The sequence below is a fragment of the Protobothrops mucrosquamatus genome, unplaced genomic scaffold (genome assembly GCF_001527695.2).
Source record: "Protobothrops mucrosquamatus isolate PMUCROS unplaced genomic scaffold, P.Mucros_1.0 scaffold1607, whole genome shotgun sequence".
In the NCBI taxonomy this organism is placed as follows: domain Eukaryota; kingdom Metazoa; phylum Chordata; class Lepidosauria; order Squamata; family Viperidae; genus Protobothrops; species Protobothrops mucrosquamatus.
Genome location: NW_015387770.1, coordinates 94459 through 119550, shown reverse-complemented (window position 1 = coordinate 119550; position 25092 = coordinate 94459). Strand labels below are relative to the sequence as shown.

General features: G+C 46.3%; 2 protein-coding genes across 2 annotated transcripts in view; both read right to left on the bottom strand.

Moving 5' to 3' along the window:
- PPIL2 (peptidylprolyl isomerase like 2) overlaps positions 1-2727 on the bottom strand; it is a 32581-nt gene extending 29854 nt beyond the window's left edge. Inside the window, exons 1-5 of the mRNA XM_015822565.1 lie at positions 2612-2727; positions 1273-1322; positions 959-1004; positions 683-745; positions 510-561 (exon numbers count right to left, since the gene is read on the bottom strand). Of these exons, the coding sequence (XP_015678051.1) occupies positions 510-561; positions 683-745; positions 959-1004; positions 1273-1322; positions 2612-2643 (243 nt within the window). The 5' untranslated portion in view covers positions 2644-2727. The remainder of the gene's footprint in view (positions 1-509; positions 562-682; positions 746-958; positions 1005-1272; positions 1323-2611) is intronic.
- A 1727-nt stretch (positions 2728-4454) lies between these two features.
- The window catches only part of LOC107293408 (protein HIRA), a 27735-nt gene continuing 7097 nt past the window's right edge, over positions 4455-25092 (bottom strand). Inside the window, exons 4-23 of the mRNA XM_015822559.1 lie at positions 24518-24613; positions 23531-23691; positions 21816-21983; positions 21146-21259; positions 19711-19781; positions 18782-18887; positions 18206-18433; positions 17377-17462; positions 16430-16624; positions 14394-14564; positions 13543-13735; positions 12297-12398; positions 11583-11731; positions 10254-10415; positions 10083-10141; positions 8779-8884; positions 8034-8156; positions 7023-7186; positions 6078-6166; positions 4455-5200 (exon numbers count right to left, since the gene is read on the bottom strand). Coding sequence (XP_015678045.1) covers positions 5084-5200; positions 6078-6166; positions 7023-7186; positions 8034-8156; positions 8779-8884; positions 10083-10141; positions 10254-10415; positions 11583-11731; positions 12297-12398; positions 13543-13735; positions 14394-14564; positions 16430-16624; positions 17377-17462; positions 18206-18433; positions 18782-18887; positions 19711-19781; positions 21146-21259; positions 21816-21983; positions 23531-23691; positions 24518-24613 — 2660 coding nt within the window. The 3' untranslated portion in view covers positions 4455-5083. The remainder of the gene's footprint in view (positions 5201-6077; positions 6167-7022; positions 7187-8033; positions 8157-8778; positions 8885-10082; positions 10142-10253; positions 10416-11582; positions 11732-12296; positions 12399-13542; positions 13736-14393; positions 14565-16429; positions 16625-17376; positions 17463-18205; positions 18434-18781; positions 18888-19710; positions 19782-21145; positions 21260-21815; positions 21984-23530; positions 23692-24517; positions 24614-25092) is intronic.

The window sequence follows — 25092 nt, the reverse complement described above, 5'->3', positions numbered from 1 at the left end:
ACACACAGATCTGTGGGTCCCCCCCACACACACACTATTCATTGGAAGAACAACAAACACAATGAGGGAGTAAGCCTCTAAAACCTAACAGGCCTTTGCTCTCATTATTGTTCCATTACCCAGTTTCTTGAATCAATGGTGGCCAAACGTTTAATACACAGAGCATTTGTATAAGAAAGTTTACAGCAGCCACAAGATAAACACCAACTTAGCCCCAAAAGACAGGAAGAAGTGAGGAAGAAACTCAAGATTGCCCCACTTTGATTCTCTTTAGTATAAGGAGGAAAAGAGAGAATTTCTGCCAAGCTTTTAAGATTCTGTAATTACATTCTGCAATAACAGATTTCCAGTAGATCTTGTGGTATCTGTTTCCTGATCTGGCTTATCCTAAAAAACTGACATATTTGGGACTTGTTTCTTGTTACTTTATACATATCCCAAATGGGGTTTTGCACCTGCTTTTTCAAGCTCTCATTTTTTGAGATTTTAATATTTGTGGTCTTACTTACCTCCCCTGTGATTGGATTGGTTCCATATTTTTTTATCCATGGCACAATATTCCTAAAACAAGACAGGCAGAGTCAGAACGGCTTGGACATTATTGGTTTCTACATTTAAGTACTTTTTTTTGTTAAAAGACAACAAAACAAATGTAAGAGAAACTGGAATAAAGATAACTTACAGCAAATCAAAAATGGTCCCATCTGGTGTGCAAACTGGATATTCAAACGGTTGCAAAGATAAGCTAGGATTCAGGAAAAAAATTCCATTTTAGTATAAAAAAAGCACAGTGAATCCATTTGGCGTAACGTTAAGCCAACACACATTGTTGAATGACCAAACCCACCCATATAAACTGATTCCAACTAAAAGCAAATTTCAAGATCCCTATAAAAGCGTGAAGGAAAGAAGCAACATTTATGATTTTTACGACTCTTATGATTTCTTTCAAACTTACCTACAGTGATCAAAAGGCAGGCGCCGGAAGTTGGACTGTGGAATTTCTATTCAAAGAAAAACATATCTATCTATCTATATATATATATATATCTCACACATCCTGCATATTCATCTTCACATGAATACCCTATAAATATGTTGTAATTAAGTGGCTTTGGCCAACCTCCATTTTAGTTTAGCCTATCTTACAACTGGGATAAAATGAGGGACATAGCATCTTGCTTTCAATCCACCCACCCACCCCCAGGAGGGACCCAAAATATAAATTAGACATGCAAAGGAGACAAAAATTCAACAGGTGTAGTTACATACCAACTGTCTTCCCTCCATAAAAATGGGTATATTCTGTACATGTGATGTACCTAAAAGAGAAAGATGTACCTAGACTTAGAAGCAAGGCAGATAAGCGAATTGAGGTATTGGATTCTAATTACAGAGTCTTTGTATGTGTCCTTTCTGACATGCTAGGGCTGTGTCTCTTAATCTTGGCCACTAAGATGTGCGCACTTCAACTCTGAAGTTCAGATTTCTTAAAATTTCCAAATCTGAGAAACTGTGCTAGAGGGAAGCGTATCCCCTCCAGCCGTTCCTTTTGCACCCAATGGATGGAGCCAGATTAGTGCCCTACCTGGGCTGTACCCTACCTGGGCTGTAAACCAACGTGATGGGTGTGGGACAGAATGGTCTTCCTCAACACTGCACTCCACGCCTCTTGCACTATGGCAACCATGCTATCTGAAGTTAAACTGCCATAACTAGTAATGCAGACTAATCACCATCATGTCTGTGGTGTGCGCGCAAGCAGGGGAAGGAAGGGTGGAAAACTGGAGCCAAATCACCACATAACACAGGGGAGTGATGGGAAGTATACCATAACAGCCATGCTTTAGGAGGGTTATCTGTCTGTCTGTCTGTCTGTCTGTCTGTCTATCTACCTACCTACCTACCTACCTACATCTATCATATCTATCAATCATATTTATTTCTCTTTCTAGCTATATCTAACAATCATATCTATTTCTATCAATCATCTATATCTCTATATCTATCAATCATATCTATATCATCTACCAATCATATCTATTATCTATCATATCTATCAATCATATTTATGTCTTTCTATTATCTATATATTTCTTTCATATCTATCAATCATATCTTTCTATTATCTATCATATCTATCAATCAAATTTATCTTTCTATTATCTATTATCTATATCATATATATCAATCATATCTTTTCTATCTATTATCTATCATATCTATCAATATTTATATCTATCTATCTATCTATCTATCTATCTATCTATCTATCTATCTATCTATCTATCTATCTCTATCATATCAATCAATCAATCAATCAATCAATCATATTTATCTCTATCAATCATATTTATCTCGTTCTATCTTTCTATTTATCTACCGCAGTGAATGATTCGTTGGCTTCCCCCCTCGCCTTCAGCTTGGCAGGAGAGTCCAAGGAAGCAAAGAAATAAAGAAGAGCCAGTGCCCGAACTGAAACCCCTCCAGGAACCCTTTTCCTCCCCGTCACAACCTCCCTGCCAGGTAGGCTGGCCCCAGATACCACCCTCCCTCCACTTCCGGAGACCTTCCAAGGCGCCCCACGACCCTTCAGAGCCGCTTCGCGTACATTTTGTCCTTCTGGTGCTGCCTTTTCCCCATGGCTGCCGCGGGTCTGTTTCTCCGCTCCGGTCCGAAATCACCCGGCGAGGAACGGCAACGTCTGTCCGAAAAACTCCACTTCTGGGAAAGACGCTCCGAGGCCCTGCTTCCGGTTTAGCGCGGTACGGCGCGAAAAGCAATCCCCCCGCTGGAGGAAACAAGAAGCTGCCTCTAAGGGTTCCGCTTCTTCTTTGGTCGCTTTATGGCAGAGATTGCCAAACCTTGGCAACTTTTGAAACGCCCAGAATTCCCCAGAATATTTTTTATTTTCGCCAGTAATAAAAGTGGGTCTTTCTTCAGCTGGTTGGTGAATTCTGAGACAAGCCCGGGACTCTAAGCTAAATTGAGAAGTTAAGGCATCTGCCTCAACCGCTTCATAATTGCTGTCAAAAATAATGCAGACATGCACAAATTCATAAGCTTAATTTAAGAGCGTGGCACTTACTTGTTCCATACTCATTCCTATAGGCAGAAAGGGAGGCAATGCCACTCTTCAAGAAGTATTTTTAGTTTTTATTTTTCCAGTAATAAATATAGATCAGGTTCAGGGCGTTGTTTGCCTAAAATGAGATGTTTCCAATTCCACCAAACCGAGTGAAGATAGACAGTTTCCCCCTTGAATGCAAGGACCTAGCATTTTTAAACCAGAGATCTCACCTATTAAACTTAGTCCAATCTCTGCCCTGTCCAATTTTGACTTCACCCTCTACCAGCCACCAGCATTTTCTAGTCTGAATGGATGACAGTAAATATCCCACCAAACAATCTTAATCCATCCACCTACACCCATGGAGAATTTTATAAGCCAACGTAGCATAGAGTACTTGTCCTGTTTTGGAAAATCTAATCATGAGTGTCTCTGCACCCAACATCATTTGACACTGTTGCATTTCCATCCCTGAAACAATTCAAGATAGATCATGAATTTCATGGCTGTGTGAGGACTCTGCTCTGAGTCTCTCCAGTCTTAATCTGGACTATAATATACTACATTTTTAAATATATTTCCTTGGAATGTTTAGATAAGCTTTTAAAACAGATGTGTCTGCCCCGTCCTTTTTTCCATCGGTCAAATCTGATCCAACCCCTCTGAAGCAACATTACGTGGCTTTTTAGAAGAATCCCTCCTAATAAAACTAGGTTGAAAATCCTGTCTGGAAATGCCCAACTAATATTCCTTGGAAATGATAATAAAAAACACATCTTTATTACAGGACAGAATACGCAGTTGCAAATGAGGAAGAAAAAAAAAAGACTTAAAACCAGCAAGTTTATACAGTACATGTAACACTCTGGAGAACATCAGACATGTAACATCAGGAAGGCTGTTTACATGAATGTTGCTTCATTCTGTCATGGGTCATTCATCGGCGTAATTTGAGATTATTTCCCTTGCTTTGTAAACTGCTTTGGACCAGTGATACACAAGGACCCACCGCCAAAATAAATAAAACCGACTTATCGATCGACAAGGAAGGCCGAATTCAAAAAATTGTTTTTTACAGGGGGGGGGGGGGCTTGTACATTTAATGCTACCACAAGCAGCACACAGACATTCGTTGTTTGTTCTGAAATCAATGCAACGTTCATTTATTAATTGTACTTACAAAAAAAAATATCTTCCCTCCCCAAATCCCTTCCCGTTTTTACCTACCCCTTCCCGTTTTGCCAATACCTTTTACAAATAGTTTTTAAAAAAAAAGAGAGAGAGAGAGAGAGACATTTATTTTGGTACAATTGTTCAGCAACGTAGCCGTCATAATGAATGAAGTTACGTTTGATGTAACAAGAGGACTTTGGGGGGGGGGGAAGAGGGTGGGATTATTGGCCAAATAAAATTCTCATATTACAAGTTAGCAAATTCTAGTATAAAAATAGTCCCTTGTGTGATCAAACAGCCTCTCGTTTCTAATGGTTGTCCGCAATTGAAGAGTTTGTGGGCTGCATAATTCTGGAGGAGTTTTTAGGATCTCCTGTTTGGGGGGGGGGCTCCTCCTTCCATCACCCCAATAGATTAAATCCTCAGTAAAGTCCTCAGTAAAGTAATGAGGGCCTGTATGACATTCAGTTTAGCTTCTTGTAATGTGCTTTTCAAAGGATATTCAAAAGGCTCACAAAACCGTGTCTTTCTGATATCTGGTACATCGGATCTGGAGTCCAACCGTCCCCTTTGAAGACCGTTCTCACGCCCCGACAGCGGTAAGCTGCGATGCTCAACTCCCAGGAGAAAAACCAAGGAACGCGTCCTGTCACTTCCCCAGCTTGTCACGCTTTTCCTCTTGCGATCTTCTTTTCAAAACGACAACATTTTAGGCTGGTTAAAAAGACCCCCAGATTTGGCTCCTGCCCCGCGTTTTTCAGCAGGGTTAGCTTCTGCCAACGGACCCTCTTGTTTCTTCCTTGCTCTCCTATCGGCTGGAGAAACGTCTCGGAGGGGGGGCTACTTGTCTTTCAAAATGTCCAGCTGCTCCTGGTATTCTGTGAAAAGTCGCTGGAAGCGAAGGTTCTGCCCGATGACGGGCATCAGTTCCTTGAGCAGGTCCCGTTTCCGTAAGCCCTGCACAAAACACACACACACACGTATACACAAATAAGCATCTCATAGGCAGGATAGCCATTGCACTGAGCTGTTTCCTGTCACTTGTCTGGCATGGAAACGGCCCCAAAGACCGAGCAGAGGGCGCAAAATCTCCGCTTGAACCTTATTTCTGTAGAAAGAGGCTCCGGAGGAAAGCTTCTAGAGTAGAAGCGGTTCTACTATTCACAAGGCATTGAACCATACAGGTAGTCCTCGACTTACAACAGTTCGTTCAGAGACCGTTTCAAGGCGCTGAAAAAAGCGACCTAGGACCCCCTTTTCACACTTACAGCCATTGCCGCATCCCCAGGGTCACGTGATCAAAATTAAGCTGCTGGGCGACGGACTCATATTTAGGACGGCCGCGGTGTCCCGGGGTCACGTCCAGGGGGTTGGACTAGATGACCTCCAAGGTCCCTTCCAATATTATTATTATTATTATTATTATTATTATTATTATTATTATTATTATTATTATTATTATTATCCCCTTCTGCGACCTTATGACAAGCAAAGCCAATGGGGGGGGGAGAAGCCAGACTCACTTAACAATCGTATTATAATTTTAACCCCTGCAGCGATCCACTTAGCAACGGTGGCCAGAAAGGTCGTAAAACAGGGCAAAAAAAAAGCACTTAAGACATCTCAATTAGCAACAGGAAGGTTGCTTAATTGTGATGGTAAGTCGAGGATTATTTGCATGCCATACATTCCCTCCTGGATGTGGCGGGAAAAGTGAACGCTGGAAGATGGCCGGCGTTCAAGCCGAACCGTTCCGCAGCTGAGCTAGGGAGGGAGGGGGGGAAATATAATTTTATGTGTGCCCCCCAAAAAAAACCCCACAATCAATGCTTACCACGACGGTCGATTCCCACTGACTTCCAGAGGAAGAATGGACAGGGCCTAACAAATCCTTGCATAATTCCCTCAAGCGATATTCAAAGCCTGGAAGACGGTAAGAAAAGAAGAGTCACAAACAGGGCCATATTCTCCTCCAACTAATTTAGTAACAACAGGTGCCTGGGGTACAATCTCCAAATGTCTGGAGCACCGTTTGAATATCGTCGGCATTGACAACGTCCCCATCGGCCAATTGCAAAAGGCAGCTTTGCTTGGAACTGCTGACATTCTGCAACGATACCAATCAAACAACAATACCGGCCTATCCTCTGAAAGGTCTCAGTAGCTGGTGGGTAAAAATGTCAAATCCAGTCCAAGCATCTGGCTGACTGTGCAACAAACCGTAATCGTAAGAATCCCCCAACATCTGGAACACCGTATCAACCCCATCCGCATTGACAAGAATCCCATCAGTCAATAGCAAAAGGCAGCTTGACTTGGAACAGTGGACATCCTGCAAGGATATTATCAAACATTTGCCTATCCCAGATCCTTAGGAAGGACTCAAAAAGGTGGACAAAAATGCCAAATCCAGTCTAAAACATCTGGATGACTGTGTGACAAACCGTAACATTGGCATTAACAACATCTCCGTCGGTCAATTGCCGAAGGCCACTTTACTTGGAACAGCTCACATCCTGTGACGGCATCTCTGACATTATTAAAAACATCTGCCTATAGGAGGACCCAAGGCTTCGATAAAAATGCCAAATCCAGTCTGAACATCTCTGTATAGACAACCATACTAATAAGAATCCCCAAACATCTGGAGCACCACTTGAACCCCGTCGGCGTTGACAACATCCCCATCGGTCAATTGCAAAAGGCAGCTTTGATCGGGACAGCGAACGTCCTGCGACGAGACCTTTTGACACCGTCACACCAGTGCATCGCTCCTTACCTTCCTTAACCAGGTACCGTGCATAGATAAGCAGCCAGTGACGATATTCGTGGCTTGACTGTAAAGCCAGGGCAGAGGCCACCTGATTCTCCAGGTACGCCGTGGTAGTTTCTTGCTGCACCAAATGAGGCATGGAGAACAATTTGGCTGCCTGTCGCCCAGAGCTGTGGGAAGGAGCAAAGAGGAGGCAGCTTTTAGGAGCTGAGAGTAGAAGGAGGTGTAGGAGATGACCAGGCCAAGCCCAAGGGAGGGGTGGTCAAAGGCGTCATCAGTCACGAGTCTCGGCGTGCCCACAAGAGATTTAAATCCAGCCCACCTTGAATGCCTTTCTTATCTCCCACTCATTTCCCTTGAGTGTTAGTTGGCCAGATTCTTAAGCTTGCAATAAACCTTTATAAAAATAGTCCTTGACTTAACGACCACAATCAAGCCCCAAATCTAGTGAAGCATCTGTGACGTGAGTTTTGCCCCATTTTACGACTTTCCTTGCCACTGTTTGCTAAGCGAACCGTAGCAATTGTTAAGCAAGTCACAACGGTTGTTACGTGAACCTGGCTTCCCCGTTGACTTTGCTTGTCAGAAGGTTGCAAGGGGGGAAATCACGTGTCCTCGGGACACGGCGACCATCATAAATATGAATCGGTGGCCAAGCCTTTTGAATTTGGATCATGTGACCAGGGGGAGGCCGCAACCGTTGTTAAGTGTGAAAAATGGTCCTAAAGTCACTTTTTTCAGCATTGTTGTAAGTTTGAACGGACGCTAAACGAACTGTCGTAAGTCGAGGACTATCTGTACTCATTTGAACTGTATGACTCTCCTGATTTCCCCTGCCTTTGACGGGAAAACTATGAAGGAGCTTTTGGGGGGAAGTCTGCACAGTTCCAACAGGGGCTGCTGTGTTCAGAGTTCAAAGCAGGGGTCACCAAGCTTTTGGTGGTCAAGAGCTTGGCCCGTTCTGATGGCCCGGTGGCTAAAGGCGGAGAGGTTGAGTGAGACAAGACAAGGTCGTACTTAGACATTCGTCCTTGGATGATGGCTAAAGGTCCCGAACACAGCATGGCCTCCTGGGATGGTAGACTGCTCCTGAAGTCTGCGCACTGTGCCAACATTTCCTGCTTGTCAGAGACAAGGTTCCTGGAAAGAGAGAACATGTCCCAGTTAACCAAGTTGGGGGAGGGCAAGCCTTCTCGCAAAATTAAACACTTGCAAGTTGGAAATTTAACCCATTTCGTTTCCCATCCAGCCCAACCTGGATTCCCGTTTAAGATTCATCCCGCCGTGCAAAGCCAGACTTCCACTTAAACGGGCTGGCCAACTGCAAAATAGGTTTCCAGTTTTAAAACAAACAAACAAACAAAGCCTGTATTCTTGTAATTGACAGCAAGCCCAAGAAACTGTAGGACAAGGAGTGGCAGAACCTGAGGGTGGTGGGGTCAAGAGAGGCGCCAGCCTAGAATCCCTACGTAGCCACAATTAGTTCGAGTCCAATTCCCCTTGAATTCTTATCTAACTCCATTCTAGTGCTAAGCATGAGTCGGGAAGATTCCTGGGCACAGACATGAGTAGCAATAAATCAGTTGAATTGGAAGTTCATGGGTGGACCTTATCTTTCGCCCAGGACAGGAATGGAGCAAAATAAAACCACATCTTATTGTCGTATTTACTTATAGTTTGTTCCAGAAAGTATTAGCTGCAGATCTATCCTGCTTAGCATTTAAAGAATCGCCTTCCTTATATCTCCCACTCTGAGACTTACCAGGAAGACAGAGAAGGATTAAAGCAATATGCTTTTCCGTCCGACATATTCATCAGGGGGATGCCATGCTGAGTCAGCAAGATTTGAGAGACGGTGGTTTCACTTCCTGCAAAGGTCAAACGTACCCATCAGTTTTCTTGGGAGCAGAAACGTGGGAGGGGACTCATCAGCTGACAGGGGAAGGACAGGTAGTCCTTGACTTACAGCTGTTCATTTAGTGACCGTTGGGAGTTAACAGCGGCACTGGAAAAAAAAAAGTGACCTACATGTGGTCCTCAGACTTACAACTTCAATCATGTGTGTTGTGATTCCTCGCCAGCCAGTGGACCCGGCAGCTGAGTCTGGGGAATGAGGAGGAGGAGGAAGAGGAGGGGCCTGGAGTGACATCAGAGTCAGAGGAAGGCTCTAAAGAGCTCCAAGACTTACAGTCTGACGAGGAGCCTGGCCCCTCTACTCGTGCTCAGGCTGAGACACAACTGTGCTGGGAGTCTGAGTTGGACAGTGATGAAGAACAGCTGGGACAGATCCCGGATGCATGAATGTGCAAGCAAGAGAAGCGAGTAGGACAGAGGAATGCAATGGGGCGGCTCCAAAGACAAAGGAGAAGGCATTAGGAAGCCACATCTTGGCTGCATAATAAAAGGGAAGGTGTGGGAGGTGCTGGTTGCTGAAGGCAACCGTTTGTGTTAAGGAATCGAGTTTCTGTGAACTGTGTTTGTTTGCCTTGGACATTGACTCAGGTCTGTGAATAATAAAAGGGGATTGGTTGTTTCCTGAGGTTCCAGCCTGCTTGTTGGAAGAGGGGTTTCTCCTTGTGAGTATAACAAGGACTCACATAGGCTGGGACAGAACAATGTGATTATCACTTGTCAACATTCCAGCTAATGCCCGACAACCACTCACTTAAGTCAGATTTGCTTAATGACTGTATTGTTAACTTAACAACTGCAGGGACTAGAATTTCTGCTGCCAAGGAAGAGGTGATGATAAGTAAGTCAGCCCGATTTAATGACCTCTTGGGCCACAGTTATTAAGCAAATTTACTGCGGTTGTTAAACGAGTCGTGCAGCAATTCAGCGAATCGCATCGCTCTGGGACCCGCAACTGTCGTAAACGCCTGTCGGTTGCCAAGCGCCCCAAATTTGACTGTGTGAGAGCACGGGGATGCTGTGAGAGTCGTAAGTGCAAGGGCCACTTTTTTGCACCGTGAAAACTTGGAAAGAGTCGCGAAACGAAGGGACGTTAAGTCCAGGGCGATCTGTAAAGAGGAATCCGATGGGCCCGGGTGACTTGACTGCCATTACCTGCTAAAATGGTTTGTAGGGACTCGTCTTTCACCACCACTGTCTGCTTCCTCACGTTCCTAAGCAAGGGGGAAAAGATGTGGGAGAACAAAAAGGTCATTCCGTTCCACGTGACGCGTCTTTGCAAAGGGAAAAGACTGTCGGGGAGGGAAAGAGAGGTTCACTGCTTACCAGACCGATAGGGTTGCTGCTGTGGTGAGAGCCATGATGTAAAACCCTGTACAGTGCAACGTGGAGATGGGGGAATGCAGGACGATGGGAGGGAGGAGGCGACGGCCACATGCCGAAAACACGGAGAGGGTCCGCTTTTCACAAGCCACACTCACCACCTCGCTGGGGGGGGAAAAAAGCACAAGAGAAATACATTGGGTCCGTTGGACTCATGGTGAAGGCATCAGGCTAGAAAGAGGGAGACGGGAGTTCTAGTCCCACTCTAGGTGTGAAAGCCAGCTGAAGGTCTTTCTGCCAATCATCCGGAGATGGTGAGTTCTAGTCCTGCCTTAGGCGTGAAAACTGGCTGAGTGACTTTGGACCGATCACCAGGAGACTGGGAGTTCTAGTTTCATCTTAGGCATGAAAGCCAACTGGGTGACTTTGGGCCAATCACCAGGAGACAGTGAGTTCTAGTCCCGCCTTAGGCATGAAAGCCAACTGGGTGACTTTGGACCAATCACCAGGAGACAGTGAGTTCTAGTCCCGCCTTAGGCATGAAAGCCAACTGGGTGACTTTGGGCCAATCACCAGTAGACAGTGAGTTCTAGTCCCGCCTTAGGCATGAAAGCCAACTGGGTGACTTTGGGCCAATCATCCGGAGACGGTGAGTTCTAGTCCCGCCTTAAGGCATGAAAACGGCTGGATAACTTTGGACCAATCACCAGGAGACTGGGAGTTCTAGTTCCACCTTAGGCATGAAAGCTGGCTGGGGAACTTTCAGCCAATGATTAGGAGACTGTGAGTCCTCAGGGATGAAAGGCAGCGAAGTGACCTTGGGCCAGTCCCTCTCACCCTCAGCCCAACCCACCTTATGGGATTGTTGTGGTTGGGAAAATAGAAGCAGGAGGGAATATTAGGTGTTTTCACCATCTTATGTTTTTTATAAAAATAATAAAGATGGGATTTAAAAAAAAAAAACCTAAAAAGAAAAAGGCACAATTCCTCAACCTTTCCAGCAAAGCCGATTAGCCTACGAAACAGTAACAAAACCAAAATAAAAAAATCAACATTAAAGTTAAACCAGGCACATGAACAAACCCAACCAGCTTCAAAAGGATCCAGGATAGAAAAATCTTTGCAAGGATGATTCTGGATCCCTTGCTTACAGGGGCGAGCGAGACAGGCCTAAAAGGGAGATGGTTGATCCCCAAATATTAGGATTGTGTGGATTGGGAGTCTCAGATCAACACAGAGGCCTCACCTTGGGAAAGGTCACTTTTTAATCCAATGCACCAAGTTTTTAGCACGTTCTCTCTTCACTGCGCGTGCCCAGACCCCCACGCTTACCAGCTTCCCGCCGCGGAGAGAATTCGGCTGGTGAGCAACGTCTCCCACTCTTTCCCTTCTCGGTTGCATTTCAGTCTGCTGAGTTTGGACCCTCCCACGGTCGTGATCTCGTTTTCCACTTCGATATACATCGAGGGATCAGAGCTCACCTGCAAGAGAGGTTTCATCTGAAGCCCTGAGCAGTCCCAGTTCAAGCCAGCGGAGAAACCTGGAAGTTTGTGAAGAACCTGATCTGGGTGGTAGTTAAAAGCGCAGGTGCTGGTACGTTCCTCTCCTCAAGATAGACAGACCGACAGAAGAAAGAAAGAAAGAAAGAAAGAAAGAAAGAAAGAAAGAGAGAGAGAGAGAGAGAGAGAGAGAGAGAGAGAGAGAGAGAAAAGCTGAACTAGATAGAGTAGCTAAAAAGATAGATAGATAGATAGATAGATGATAGATAGATAGATAGATAGATAGATAGATAGATAGATAGATAGATAGATAGATAGATAGATAGAGATAGAGGTAGGTAGATAAATAGGTAGATAGATAATAGAGAGATAGAGATAGAGATAAAGATAGATAGATAAAGCTGAACTAGATAGAGTAGCTAAGAAGAAATATAGATATTTAGATAGATATTTAGATAGATTTGGAGGCCCTGCGTATGATTCTAGGTTAGACAGGTAGAAAAAGGGCAGGACAAGAACCTAATAACAAATACAATCCACCTCTTACCTGTAAAGCAAATGACTTCTGTAGGACCGGGGTCGGCAGTTTAAGTGCTAAGGGTGTACTGTGGCACACACCATCCTTCTCGGATGCTAATATAGCTGGAGACTGGGAGACAAAACAAAGCATGTTAAGAAGGAGGCCACTCTCAACTCCACTCTGCCACAAATTCTGCTGGCTGATTAAATTAAGCAATCTAGCTCAGGGGTCCCCAATCCCCGGTCCGTGGACCGGTACCGGGCCGCGGCATGCCAGCAACCGGTCCACGCAAACAAGCAAAGCCCCATCCGTGGGATGTAGGCAGCACACAAAACCACGCACCCTCCGGTCCGTGGAAAAAACCTCTCTCCACGGAACCGGTCCCTGGTGTTCAAAAGGTTGGGGGTGGGGGGTGGGGGCGCTGATCTAGCTGGTCTTCAGAAGAACTCTGCATGGTGCATCTGAGCTGGGTTTGAAATAACCCAACCAGGCTGAAGCGCACGTGTGTTTGGTGAGAAAAATCAGAGTGGAATCGATTAAATCAAGTAGATATATATAGAGAGAGACCACTGTTTGTTTTCAATAGCGATAGCTAGCGATAGCACCTAGGCTTATACACTGCCCCGCCGTGCTTTACAGCAGGGGTCCCCAATCCCCGGTCTGTGGACCGGTACTGGGCCACAGCATGCCAGCAACCGGTCTGCGCAAACAAACAAAGCCCCATCTGTGGGATGTAGGCAGCACACGAAACCACGCCCCCTCCAGTCTGCGGGAAAACCTCTCTCCATGGAACCGGTCCCTAGTGCCCAAAAGATTGGGGACCTCTACTTTACAGCACGCTCTGAGCAGTTTACAATGCCAGCAGACTGGCCCCAACAATCTGGGTCCTCAATTTACCGACCTCGGAAGGATGGACGGCTGAGTCCATTTTGAGCCCAATTAGGATCGAATTCCAGGCCGTGGGCAGAGTTTGCCTGCAATACTGCATTCGAACTGCTGCGCCACCAGGCGCCAGCACGCCAATAGGAGAGAATATTTGCACCTTAGGATTGAACTATGGTGCTCTCTGAGCTTGGCTGTCTTCTTGCAAATGTTTCATGACTCCCCTAGCTAACATCCTCCGTGCTACTATGCAATAAACCAGGATGATTTGCTTAATTTGCCTGCAGCTAGATTAAGAACGTACAGTCTGGTTTCTAAAATGGATTTAAAAAAAAGGGGGGGGGGATCTGTCGTCGTGTATCGGAGAGAGATGACAACCGCCTTCGGTTACCTGAACGGTTAAAGTGACAGGCATCAGCCGGGAGTCTTTCCGAGGTCTTCCCTTCTTCTTCTTTTCAACGTCAAGGTCCAGCTTTCGCTTGGAGAGCGACAAGGGTTTGACGGCGAGTTTTTCTTCGCTATCGCTGCTACTCTCTAGGAGATCCCTGGGTTTGCTTTCCCGAACGGAGTTCTGCTCCTTCAGTCTGCAGAAAAAGGAAAACAAAAAACAAAAAACAAAACAAGTTTGACCCAGTTTTTAAGGAACCGGGCGAGAAAATGGCAGAAAAAACTTGGCCCTTTTACGACTGGTGGACTTCAACTCCCAGAATTCCTCAGCCAGCGTGTCATAAAAGGGCTGAGTTTGAAGACTCCTGGCGGGAGATTCTGAGTTCTAGTTCCACCTTAAGCATGAAAGCTGGCTGGGTTTCGTGACTTTGGGCCAGTCACTCTCAGCCCAATGCTCCTTACAGGGCTGTTGTGGAGAAAATAGGAGGAAGCAGGGGTATTGGACATGTCTGTAGTCTTGAGTTAGTTCTAAAAATGACAAAGCCAAGAGACAAATAAAGTAGGGTTTCGGATCGAGATTGTCAATATTTGGCTGACCACGAGAGGGCGCCAAAGAACGAGAGTTTCTGGGTCTCCTTGCTGCCATCTAGTGGACATTTAAATTTGTGAAGTGCAACGCCAGAAGCCCTGTCGACCTTATATTCCCCCTAAGCCAGCTCTCCTTTGGAGCGCATCTCTCAGAAAAACAGAGAAGATCAGCGCGGTGCTGTCTCCTTTGCTTAAAATACGGTGTCCGGCTGAAATGGTTCTTTTCCGGTTCGGCTGAAATGGTTCTTTTCCGGTTCTGCGCCTCACCTGTCCAAGGAAACCTGATTGGCGTGCGAGACGGGGGAAGTCCCTGAGGTGGCTTTGGATCGCTCTGTAAACCGAGAATCAAAAGCCTTCATGGGCTCAATCTTAGAAGAGGTGGACAGCACCGAGGGCGAAGAGGCTGGGAGAGCAGCTGAAGCCGAGGTAGCGTTCGCACTGGGAAAAGAGAAAGCAAAAATAAAATAAACCCATTTGAAGCTCCCCCACGTATCTGGCAGGGGTCCGCTCTGCTCACAATCGGCAAGAAACAGCATCACGAACAGTTATGGTTTCTAACCCCTACCCTGTCGAATTGGGGCAAGGGCTCACTTTCTAAAGCAGTCGTTCTCAACGTTAGCAGCTTGAAGATCTGTGGACTTCAACTCCCAGAATGCCCCAGCCAGACTTCTGGGAGTTGAAGTCCGCACATCTTCAAGTTGCCAGGCTTGAGAAGTATCCAGGACCGGGACAAATCCAGATCACACAAAGGGGTGGGCTTGCTTGGCATCCATGACATGAAACATTGGGGACGCCTGAGAGAGAAGCACCCAGGCGAGCCGTCTCCACGTCCTTCGGAAATGGAACCTGACCTAACTGGGAAGTTTCCACTTGCATATCTAGGTAGGTAGGAGCAAGGAAACCGGGATGGGACAATGCGCCACGGCCAACTCACTACTGCCTACTTGCCACAGGACAACCAGCTGTGGAACAATTCAATTTTAATTCTTTCCAATAATTGAGCCAGATTTTAATTTTGGTCACTCGCATTTCGTTTGGTCCCTCCTTATCGCATCCTTTCTTTAATGGTTTTATACCGTTTCTTCGATGTTAGCGCAACTCCTGCGGCAAGTTGTCGTGGTGGAGTTGTGTAGTGGTGAATGGGCTGTGGCGAGTTGGGTAGTGGTAAATTGGCCGTAGCGAGTGGGCTGCAGCGAATTGTCCTAAACCCCCCAGCGTGGGACCACTCTACCAATGGGACGGACTTCAGCCCATTACATCGGCCCGTCCCACCGGATTAGGCAGGGCAGGCATCCTGTAGATGCCGTCAGTTAAAGAACTTTGATGGGTGGAGTGCCTTCTCTGCTGTTGCCCCCTCCCTGTGGAATATTCTCCCCCCCAGAGGTGAGGCAGCCCCCCCCCACTCCTGGCCTCCTGAAAAGGAATCAAAACATGGCTCTGTGGCCTTGCGTGGGGAGTCCAGAGGAACATGCAATCCTGGAGGTAGTTAGCTAATTTTAACAGTGCTTGCCTTTTTTAAAAATAAATAAATAAAATAAATTAATAGTTATATATCGTTTTCGTATTTTAATGTTCACCGCCCAGAATCTCAAATCTTTTGAGGGAGATCGATGGTTCAAAGATGTGAAAAATAAATACGTAAGTGTAAGGTCTCTGAAAATGAAGGCCATCACAGGTAGAGCTTTCACCTCACTAAATGTCTATCGAGATTCTCCATCGTCCAGGTCGTGGTTGTCCCAAAGGTGCTTTTTTCAAGAGGTAACTAGACTTTCTTGTTTTTCTTTGAAGATGTTTCGCTTTTCATCCCAGAAGCTTCTTCAGCGCTGACTGGATGGTGGGGAAGGGAAGGATTTATACTCCTTGCAGACAGCTGGTCATTTGCATCCTTTTAGAGAGTCGTTGAAGCCACTTGGAGGTTTACCTGTGTCCTCAAGGTCACCTGAGTAGTGAAATGGGTGTGCTGAAAGCAGTTCCAAAAAGACTCCACACCCATTTGCGCCACTCAGGTGACCCTGAGGACACAGACAAACCTCCAGGTGGCTTCAACGACTCTCTAAAAGGATGCAAATGACCAGCTGTCTGCAAGGAGTATAAATCCTTCCATTCCCCCACCATCCGGTCAGAGCTGAAGAAGCTTCTGGGATGAGAAGAGAAACATCTTCAAAGAAAAACAAGAAAGTCCAGTTGCCTCTTCTGAAAAAGCATCTTTGGGACGTCCCCCTCACTACGCCAACCCATGCTTCAGTGAATGGGTCCTAAGTTCACCCAGGTCAGAAGGAGAAGGCCTTTCTTTTGATGCTCACCCATCCTTGTTGGCTACGTCTTCCGCCGATTTAGCGGCCGCTGCCATGGGCTCTAAGGCAGGCTTAGCGGTGCCCAGGGAGTTGGCCGTGTTGTAATCTAACGCTATGAGCTGATTGGTCTGGGAAGCTGACATCATGGACCCGGCTAAGGACCCAGAGAGTGGGATGCTGTTAAAGAGGGCGGTCGAAAAATCCCTGTTGGAAAAAGAAAGGCCGTCAGGGGTAAATGGGGGTGTGTTATCCCCACCGGACCGATCAGGACCAATGTTTTAAATAGGTCCTGTCTAGGTCATCTTCAACTTACAAGCTTTTGTTCAAGGACTGAACAGAAAACGACAGGAAACCGTGACTTTATGACCAGGCCTCACGCTAACTACCGCCGCAGCGTCCCCAGGTCGCATGATCAACGTTTAAATATTTGGGAAACCGGTATGCATTTACGACAGGGGCCGCATCCCGGGGGGGGGGGTGACATGATCGCCAATAGGTGACCTTCCCAGTTTGGCTTCGGACGAGCAAAATCCACGGGGAAGCCGGGGGTTCGCTTAATGACTACGTTACGAAATCAGGAGGATTCAGTTCACAAGAGTGGCGGATTTGCTAAACAACAGCACGCTTCGCTTTATGACCGCGGTGATCTGCCTAACCGGAAAAAGATCGTACGACTGGGCACAATGCGCTGAACAACTGTCTCGCTTAGCCACAGAGCTTCCGCTCCCAATTCTGGTCGCAAGTTGAGGACTTATGAATCACACTGTGATTTTTTTTAAAAAAAAAGGAGAAGTGATATTTGGAATTACAGTCCTAGCTGGAGGGGGTGAGGTCCTTTTTAAAGTGGTTTGGTCAGGCCTGCTTCTTCCTAGCGCTGAGAGAGTGGAAGCATTTTTGTCCACGGCTACTTTGGGAACAAAACAAGACAAAAGTCCAAAATATTTTGAAAACAGTACCCTGTGTCCAGCTGAGCTATGCAGAGCGGTGTGATCCTTCGCCGGCCATCGGCTGTCCGCGTCTCAACTTGTTTCTTTAACAGGTTCTGCCAGGAAGAAATAGGATGACTAAGATTTTGGGTTTTTAGTCGCGACGAAGTTTGACCAAGCCCCAGCCTCCCAGTATCCCTTGTTCAGGTTGGTGGCCATATAAACGGGGTGGATCAAGCAATATTAAATAGATATATCAAAATATCTCTTAGGTTGATATGAAAGCTCCCTTTTTTCCTTTTGGCCATTGTTTTTGTTTTTGTTTTACTCCCCATGACATATTTAAAGGGCGTTAATCGAGAAATCTACTTTTAAGGGCAGTTTTGCTTCGTCTGTTAACAATGGGCTGCCTCAGCCTTGTGTTCCCTAGGCACAAAATAGGAAGGAAGATATTCCTCTAAAGAGAGGAGTAAAGAGAAGACAGAAAGGCGATTGGAAGAGGGATAGAGAGGGAGGGAGGGAAGAAGGAAGAAACATATACCTGAATAGAGAGAAGGAAAGAAATGAGAGAGAGGAAGGGAGATAGGAAGGTAGGAAAGAAGGAAAAGGAAGGGAAGGTAGGTAGGTAGGTAGGTAGGTAGGCAGGCAGGAAGGAAGGAAGGAAGGAAGGAAGGAAGGAAGGAAGGAAGGAAGGAAGGAAGGAAGGAAGGAAGGAAGGAAGGAAAGAAGGAAGGCTATCTTCTATCAAAGAGGCATCAGATCTTCCACGGCTACATCATGATACGGATATTTGAGTTTACGAGTTTATTATAAAGAAGGACCAAAGGAATGAAACGGGGCACAGGAAAAAAAAAACTACCTTTCTAATGTCTTCTAAGCTTTCTCCATTCACCATGCTGGCCAACTTAGGAGCTGTGACTGCTACTCCCAGACCAATTCCGTCTCGGAGGGCCTCGTTCTTCTTCTCCATTTGCTGCTGCCTTTGCTGGTACTTGAGCATCTCCGGATTCTCAATAATAGCCGTCGAGAGATGGGCCTCCGTCATTATCGCTAAACTTTTCCCATAGGTAGACTGGTGGATGTTGCTCTGAAAGGGGGGAGAACATCAGAACGTAAGTGGCGTCCTCTGGATCAGATCTCCTAGTCCAGGGGTCCCCAACCCTCGATCCGTGGACCGGTTCCGGGTCGTGGCATGCCAGCAACCGGTCCGCACAAACAAGCAAAGCCCCATCTGCAGGATGCAGGCAGCACACAAAACCACGCACCCTCCGGTCCGTGGAAAAACCTCTACTCCACGGAACCGGTCCCTGGTGCCCCAAAGGTTGGGGATCCCTGCTCTAGGCAGTCTGGTATTATTATTATTATTATTATTATTATTTAAAATAGAAGGAATTTGAAAGGTTAGAATGCTCAGCTAAACCAAAACCACGGGCACCTTCTCTTCTTCGCTCAAGGGGTCGCCAAGCTCGTCTTGGGAAAAATCCAGAAAGGCCACGGACCCGTCCATGGAACACACTAAAATGCCGAGGCCGTTCAGAGTCCTGAAGGAGAAGAAACAAAAAGTCTATGGAGATTCTCAGTCATCCAGGTTCCCAAAGGTGCTTTCCCCTCCCCCCCCAAAAAAAACGCAACTGGGCTTTCTTTGTTTTTCCTTGAAGACGTTTCGCTTCTCATCCAAGAAGCTTCTTCGGTTCTGGACTGCAGAAGTGAAGCGAACTGAAGAAGCTTCTACGGTAGGATGATGACAAAATGACAAGAGTTGGAAGGGACCTTGGAGGTCTTCTAATCCAACCCCCTGCTCAAGCGGGAAACCCTATACCAGGGATCTTCCAACTTGGCCCTTTGATGACTTGTGGACTTCAGCTCCCAGAATTCCTCAGCCAGTGTGCCTGGCTGAGGAATTCTGGGAGTTGGAAGTCCACAAGTCATCAAAGGGCCAAGTTGGAAGACCCCTGGTCTGGATCCAAGCCCGCAGTTTCATCAAAATGCCCAGCTGAGGAATTCTGGGAGTTGAAGTCCACAAGTCATCAAAGGGCCAAGTTGGAAGACCCCTGCTTGTGGACTTCAACTCCCAGAATTCCACAGCCGAGCATGCCTGGCTGAGGAATTCTGGGAGTTGAAGTCCACAAGTCATCAAAGGGCCAAGTTTAAAGACCCCTGGTCTGGATCCAAGCCCCCAGTTTCATCAAAATGCCCAGCTGAAGAATTCTGGGAGTTGAAGTCCACAAGTCATCACAGGGCCAAGTTGGAAGACCCTTGCCCTATACCACTTCAGACAAACGGTTGTCCAATCTGTTCCTCAAAGGCTCCAGTGATGGAGCACCCACAACTTCTGAAGGCAAGTGCCTGTGAAAGCTATCTTACCATGAAATATCCATGATGGACTTGTCAAATAGCTCATGTATGACAACCAAAGGCCTTTTCAGACACGTCAGCTAAAAACAAAATGACAGGAGTATGAGTATTACAAAAGGAGTCTCACGTCCTGAGACTTAACGATGTACTTAAATGAGCATGCGTTCATCTGTGCTACAAGAGTAACTAAGAGTGGAAAATTTAAGCAAATTGGTGGGAACTTGCAGCCTTCAAATCCTCGATTTATGTCCATTTGCTGATTTATGCCCATCGGCAAACTCTCAAAATGTTGCTACAGTAAACAACTGGGGCGTTTGCACTTAGGCTGCTTAATGACTGCCCCAAAATATTTCATAAAATCAGGTTGGTCACCTAACCCTTTTATAACTGCGACAACCGTAATGGACGTAACAGTCGGAACTGGAGGACAACAGTACAATTCCAAGCAGCTCCCAATGGTATGGAAAAACCAAGGGCTGCTGGGAATTGCTGTTATTCAGCAAAATCTGAATTTCAGAAAAACATCAGGACCCCAAACTCCCCATGTTTGAATCTGGAGGAGGAGGGAATATCACTCTTATGATCTAGTAGAAATTACAGCATTCTGAGCCACGAAGGCAAAATGCTTTGAGTGGCCATTTGATTGCCTTTTTTAAAAGATGGGAGTGACCCACAAGCACCCCCACATTCTCTCCTGCATGTTTAAAGGGGAAGGGATGGAGAACTCACAAGGTGGGCCTTTTAAAAAAACCCAATCCTTCGAAAGACATGGAACCTGGCTTAGTCTGAGGTCAGTTTCAAAGCAAAGCAGGATCTGAATCTGAAGAAGACTAAAACTGGGGTGTCCGACCTCGGCAACTTTTAAGACTTGCGGACTTCAGCTCCCAGAATTCTCCAGCCAGCCATGCTGGGAGTTGAAGTCTGCAAGTTTTAAAAGTTGCCAAGGTTGGACATCCCTCACCTAAAAATGTCATCCCAAGAAAGGCACAAAGATTTTGATTTGATTTTGCAAAAATAGACATGCAAAAAAGACAATCTACCCCAGGGGCGGGGAACCTTGGCTCTTTGATGACTGGTGGACTTCAACTCCCAGAATTCCTGAGCCAGCCATGCTGAGGGGAAAGGGAGAGGTTTCCAAGTTGAGCCACGCTGGCTCAGGAATTCTGGGAGTTGAAGTCCACCAGTCATCAAAGGGCCAAGTTTGAAGACCCCTGCTCTTAATCTTCGTCCTAGGATAGGAGTAGGCAACCTTGGCTCTTTGATGACTGGTGGACTTCAACTCCCAGAATTCCTGAGCCAGCCACGCTCAGGGGAAAGGGAGAGGTTTCCAAGCTGAGCCATGCTGGCTCAGGAATTCTGGGAGTTGAAGTCCACGAGTCTTAAAAGAGCCAAGGTTCCCCACCCCTGACCTAACCCCTTAAATCTGACCAGACCTGTTACTTACCCAGACAGAAAGAGATCGGTCTTTGCTGCCAACTGCACAACAGCAGTAAGGACAACTTGGTTTGGTGGAGCTGCCATTCTTTTGCTTCTTTTTAAAGATTTTTGGATTGAATTTCTGGAAAGAAGATAAATCAAGGTTTTTTTTATTTTTAAAAAAGGTACTTTAAGAAAAGGAACCAGCAGATACTTGGCAGGTGGTTCTCGACTTAATTAAGGCATGGGTCTTCAAACTTGGCCCTTTTAGGATTTGTGGACTTCGACTCCCACAATTCCTCAGCCAGGCACGCTGGCTGAGGAGTTTTGGGAGTTGAAGTCCACAAGCCATAAAAGGGCCAAGTTTGAAGACCCATGCCTTAAGCAGCTGTTTGAAATCAGGACAGCACTGGAAAAAATGAGTCAGGACCGGTCCTCCCACTTATGACCATCAAAGCATCCCTAGCTCCAGACGTATTTGTCTTGATATTAAACTCTTGATATTCTGTGTATTTTGACTCTCCTTCAATGTGCCCGTATCAAAATTTGATTTGTCAATTGAATTTTTGTGACGCCTATCTCCCCTGGAAGGCGGCTCCCCTAATCATGAACCCCCCTCCCCCCCAGCAGGATTATCACCACCATTTTGTCGTAGTTAACTTTGGAGCAATCTCCTTTCGGGATGGGAAAGAACTCACCACTACGGTCACTGCTTTGCGGTGCCCGACAAAATCCATGTTGGTTTTCCATCCGTCCCTTTCAATGATCTGGGCGGTGGGCCCAGAGTTATTCATGGCGTGAGCCGAGACCAGGTAGTGGCCGTCGGGAGACCAGCTGATGCGCAACACGTGGGTTGTGCCTCCACACTGAAAGAGAACGAGGACAGCGTGTACAAAAGTAAGTCAGGGGTTGTTGTTTTTTTGCAAAGGTACGCAGGCGGAGAAGTATGAAAAAGATAAGCAGAGCTATTCTGATTTTCTACAGCAAGGCTCTTCAAAACTCGGCCCTTTTATGACTCGTGGACTTCAACTCCCAGAATTCCTCAGCCAGCAGGGCCGGGTTTGAAAACCCGTTCTGCAGCCGTGGGATGTATCACCCTAACACATCTGGTGGATATAACACAGGCAGTCCCGGACGTACGACTGCAAGGGACCCCAAAATTTCTGTTGCTAAGTGAGACACTTGTTAAAAGTGAATTTTGCCCCCTTTTACAACTTTTCTTTCCAATGTTGTTAAATGCATCAGTGCAGTTAAGTTAGTAACACAGTTGTTAAGAGAAGCAGGCTTCTCCCATTGATTTTGCTTGTCAGAAGGTCGCAAAAGGGAGATGTGTTCCCCAGGGACGCTGCGACCGTCGTAAATACGAGTCAGTTGCCAAGCGTCCAAATTTTGATCACGTGGCCATGGGGGTGCTACACCGGTCATAAGTGCAAAAACTAATATTTTCAGGGCTGTTGTAACTTCGAACGGTTACTAAAGCGAAACGTAAGTCGAGGACTGCCTGTGTTATGGAACAGGACAGTGTAGCCATCGAGCGCAGGGAATCAAGAGTCCAGGCAGTTCAAATGAACACAGGTTTATTGCATGCTAATTGCTCTCTACAAAAATCTGAACTACTAACGGTCAAATCAAACTGGCGGTAGAGAAGAGTCAATGGAATTCAAGGTGGGCTGGGCTGAGGTCTCTTGTGGGCATAAAGGGACTTGAAACTGATGACGCGTTTGTCACACACACACACACACACACACACACACACGCTCAGCCTGATCCTTTCCTACAGTGGCACTTTGTATCTGATTCCCCTCCCGAAAAAAAAAGGGGGCCGCGGAGTGTGAACGTTAACTGCTCTCTGCAACTTTTTCAAGTCGCTGGGCCTTTCCACTATGACAGTGATGGTGAACCTTTTAGAGACTGAGTGCCCAAACTGCAACCCAAAACCCACATGCATCGTCGAGTGCCAGGTGGGTGTGGCCCATTGGGTGGGCATGGCTGCAGTGGTAATGGCAGACTGGGTGGGACTAAAAAGTTCAATCAATCAATTCCAACTTTGCAAGATCATTTTTTTTCCCCACAAGAAGTTGAAATTGACTGATTGATTGAACCTTTTTTGGGGGGGCACACGGCGGCAGAGGCCTAAAGCGAAAAGGTTTTATAAAACCCAGCTGAAGGCCTAGGACTGGGGCGACGGCACGCGTGCCCACAGAGAGGGCTCGGAGTGCCGCCTCTGGCACCCGTGCCATAGGTTCGCCACCATTGCACTATGAGATTCCAGGAAAAGATGCAGCTGCTTTAAAGAATCTCAGGCAAGTGGGTGTTTTGGAACTGACTGGGAAGCATTTGTCAGCCTGGCTGCGGAAGGATGGATGGATGGAGCGATGCGCGAACAGGTTAAGATCGTTCTCGCCGTACGTACTTCATCAAAAGGTTTGGTAATGCTGGTTTCTAGCTGCCAATCCATCGTGCGCCAGACCTTCAAGCTTCGGTCATCAGCTTGAGAGGCAATGTATTTCCCAACGGGGTCCCAGGTGAGCCCCTTAACCAGGCCAGAGTGGCCTTTCAGAGTGGCAAGGATTTCTACAGGTAAAAACAAAAAAGAGAGAGAGAGAGAGAGTGGAAAGACTGGTTACTGGAAATGCTTTCAGATTAGAGAAAAACAGATATTCACACAGTGGCAGAACAATTCAGTCAGCGCTGGCCCTTTACCAAGGAACTTTGAGATTCAAAATGTTTTTTATTAATTTCAGCAAAGCATAAAATACTAAATTTAAAGAAAAATGAAGGTAAAATAGGGGAGGAAAAGGGGAAGAGAGAAAATTGTAGGCAGAGGGGGAAAAGGAAAAAAAAAAGCATTGACTTCTGACTCTTTTTGATGCAGTAGAAGATAATAACATGAAACCTCAATGTTTGATTTTTACATAATAGTATATACTAGCCATTTTAAAATAGAATAGAAGCTGGAAGGGACCTTGGAGGTCTTCTAGTCCAGCCCCCTGCTCAAGCAGGAGGACCTATCCCATCTCAGACAGGTGATTGTCCAGTCTCTTCTTAAAAACCTCCAGTGATGGAGCGCCCACGATTTCTGGAGACAAGCAGTTCCACTGGTTAATCGTCCTCACTGTCAGGAAGTTTCTCCTTAATTCCAGATTGCTTCTCTTCTTGATCAGTTTCCAACCATTGTTTCTCATCCTTCCCTCTGGTGCTCTGGTGAACAACCTGGCCCCCTCTTCTTTGGGGCAGCCCCTCAGATACTGAAACACTGCTATCATGTCTCCATTTCTTCTTTTCTTTACATTGGCCAAACCTAAATTCGGTAGCCGTTTCTATAACCCCAAACCCAAAATCAGAGTCCCCCCCACCACCTCAAGCACAAAGTCCAAAAGTCGTTTCCAAGTGTCCTTACCAGGGAATTTGAGAGCATTCCAGATCACAACCGTGTTGTCCACGCTGCAGGAGGCTAGCCAAGCGTCGTGAGGGGACCACGCCACATCCATGACATCTACAGGGAAGTTTTAAAAACACGGTCACGTGAATTCCAGGGACAGCAACCAATTCATCCTGTGACAGGAGGAAGCTGGAATGGGTTGTGTAAATGCAAACCGGTGGCCTAGCGCCCAAATGATGGTCATGGGACTGCAGGGGTGGTGTTACGGTCGTAGGTGTGAGCACAGATTGTGAGAAACTTTGAAACATCGTTGAACAAACGATCATATACATGTACTTTTCTCCACAGAAATCTGGTAAGGGAAGGTGGGCTAAGACCCTGATCAAAAAAGCACCAGGCAGGAGTCAGTGGCCGATGGAGACCTAACATCTGGACGATGCTGGATGTCCAGGGATCTCCAACTTCGGCAACTTTTAAGACTTGTGAACTTCAGCCAGTGTGGGAAATTGAAGTCCACACGCCTTCAAGCGGCCACGGTTGGAGACCCTTACAGCAGACCACCCGAGTAAATTTATATAGTCTAGATTATTTCT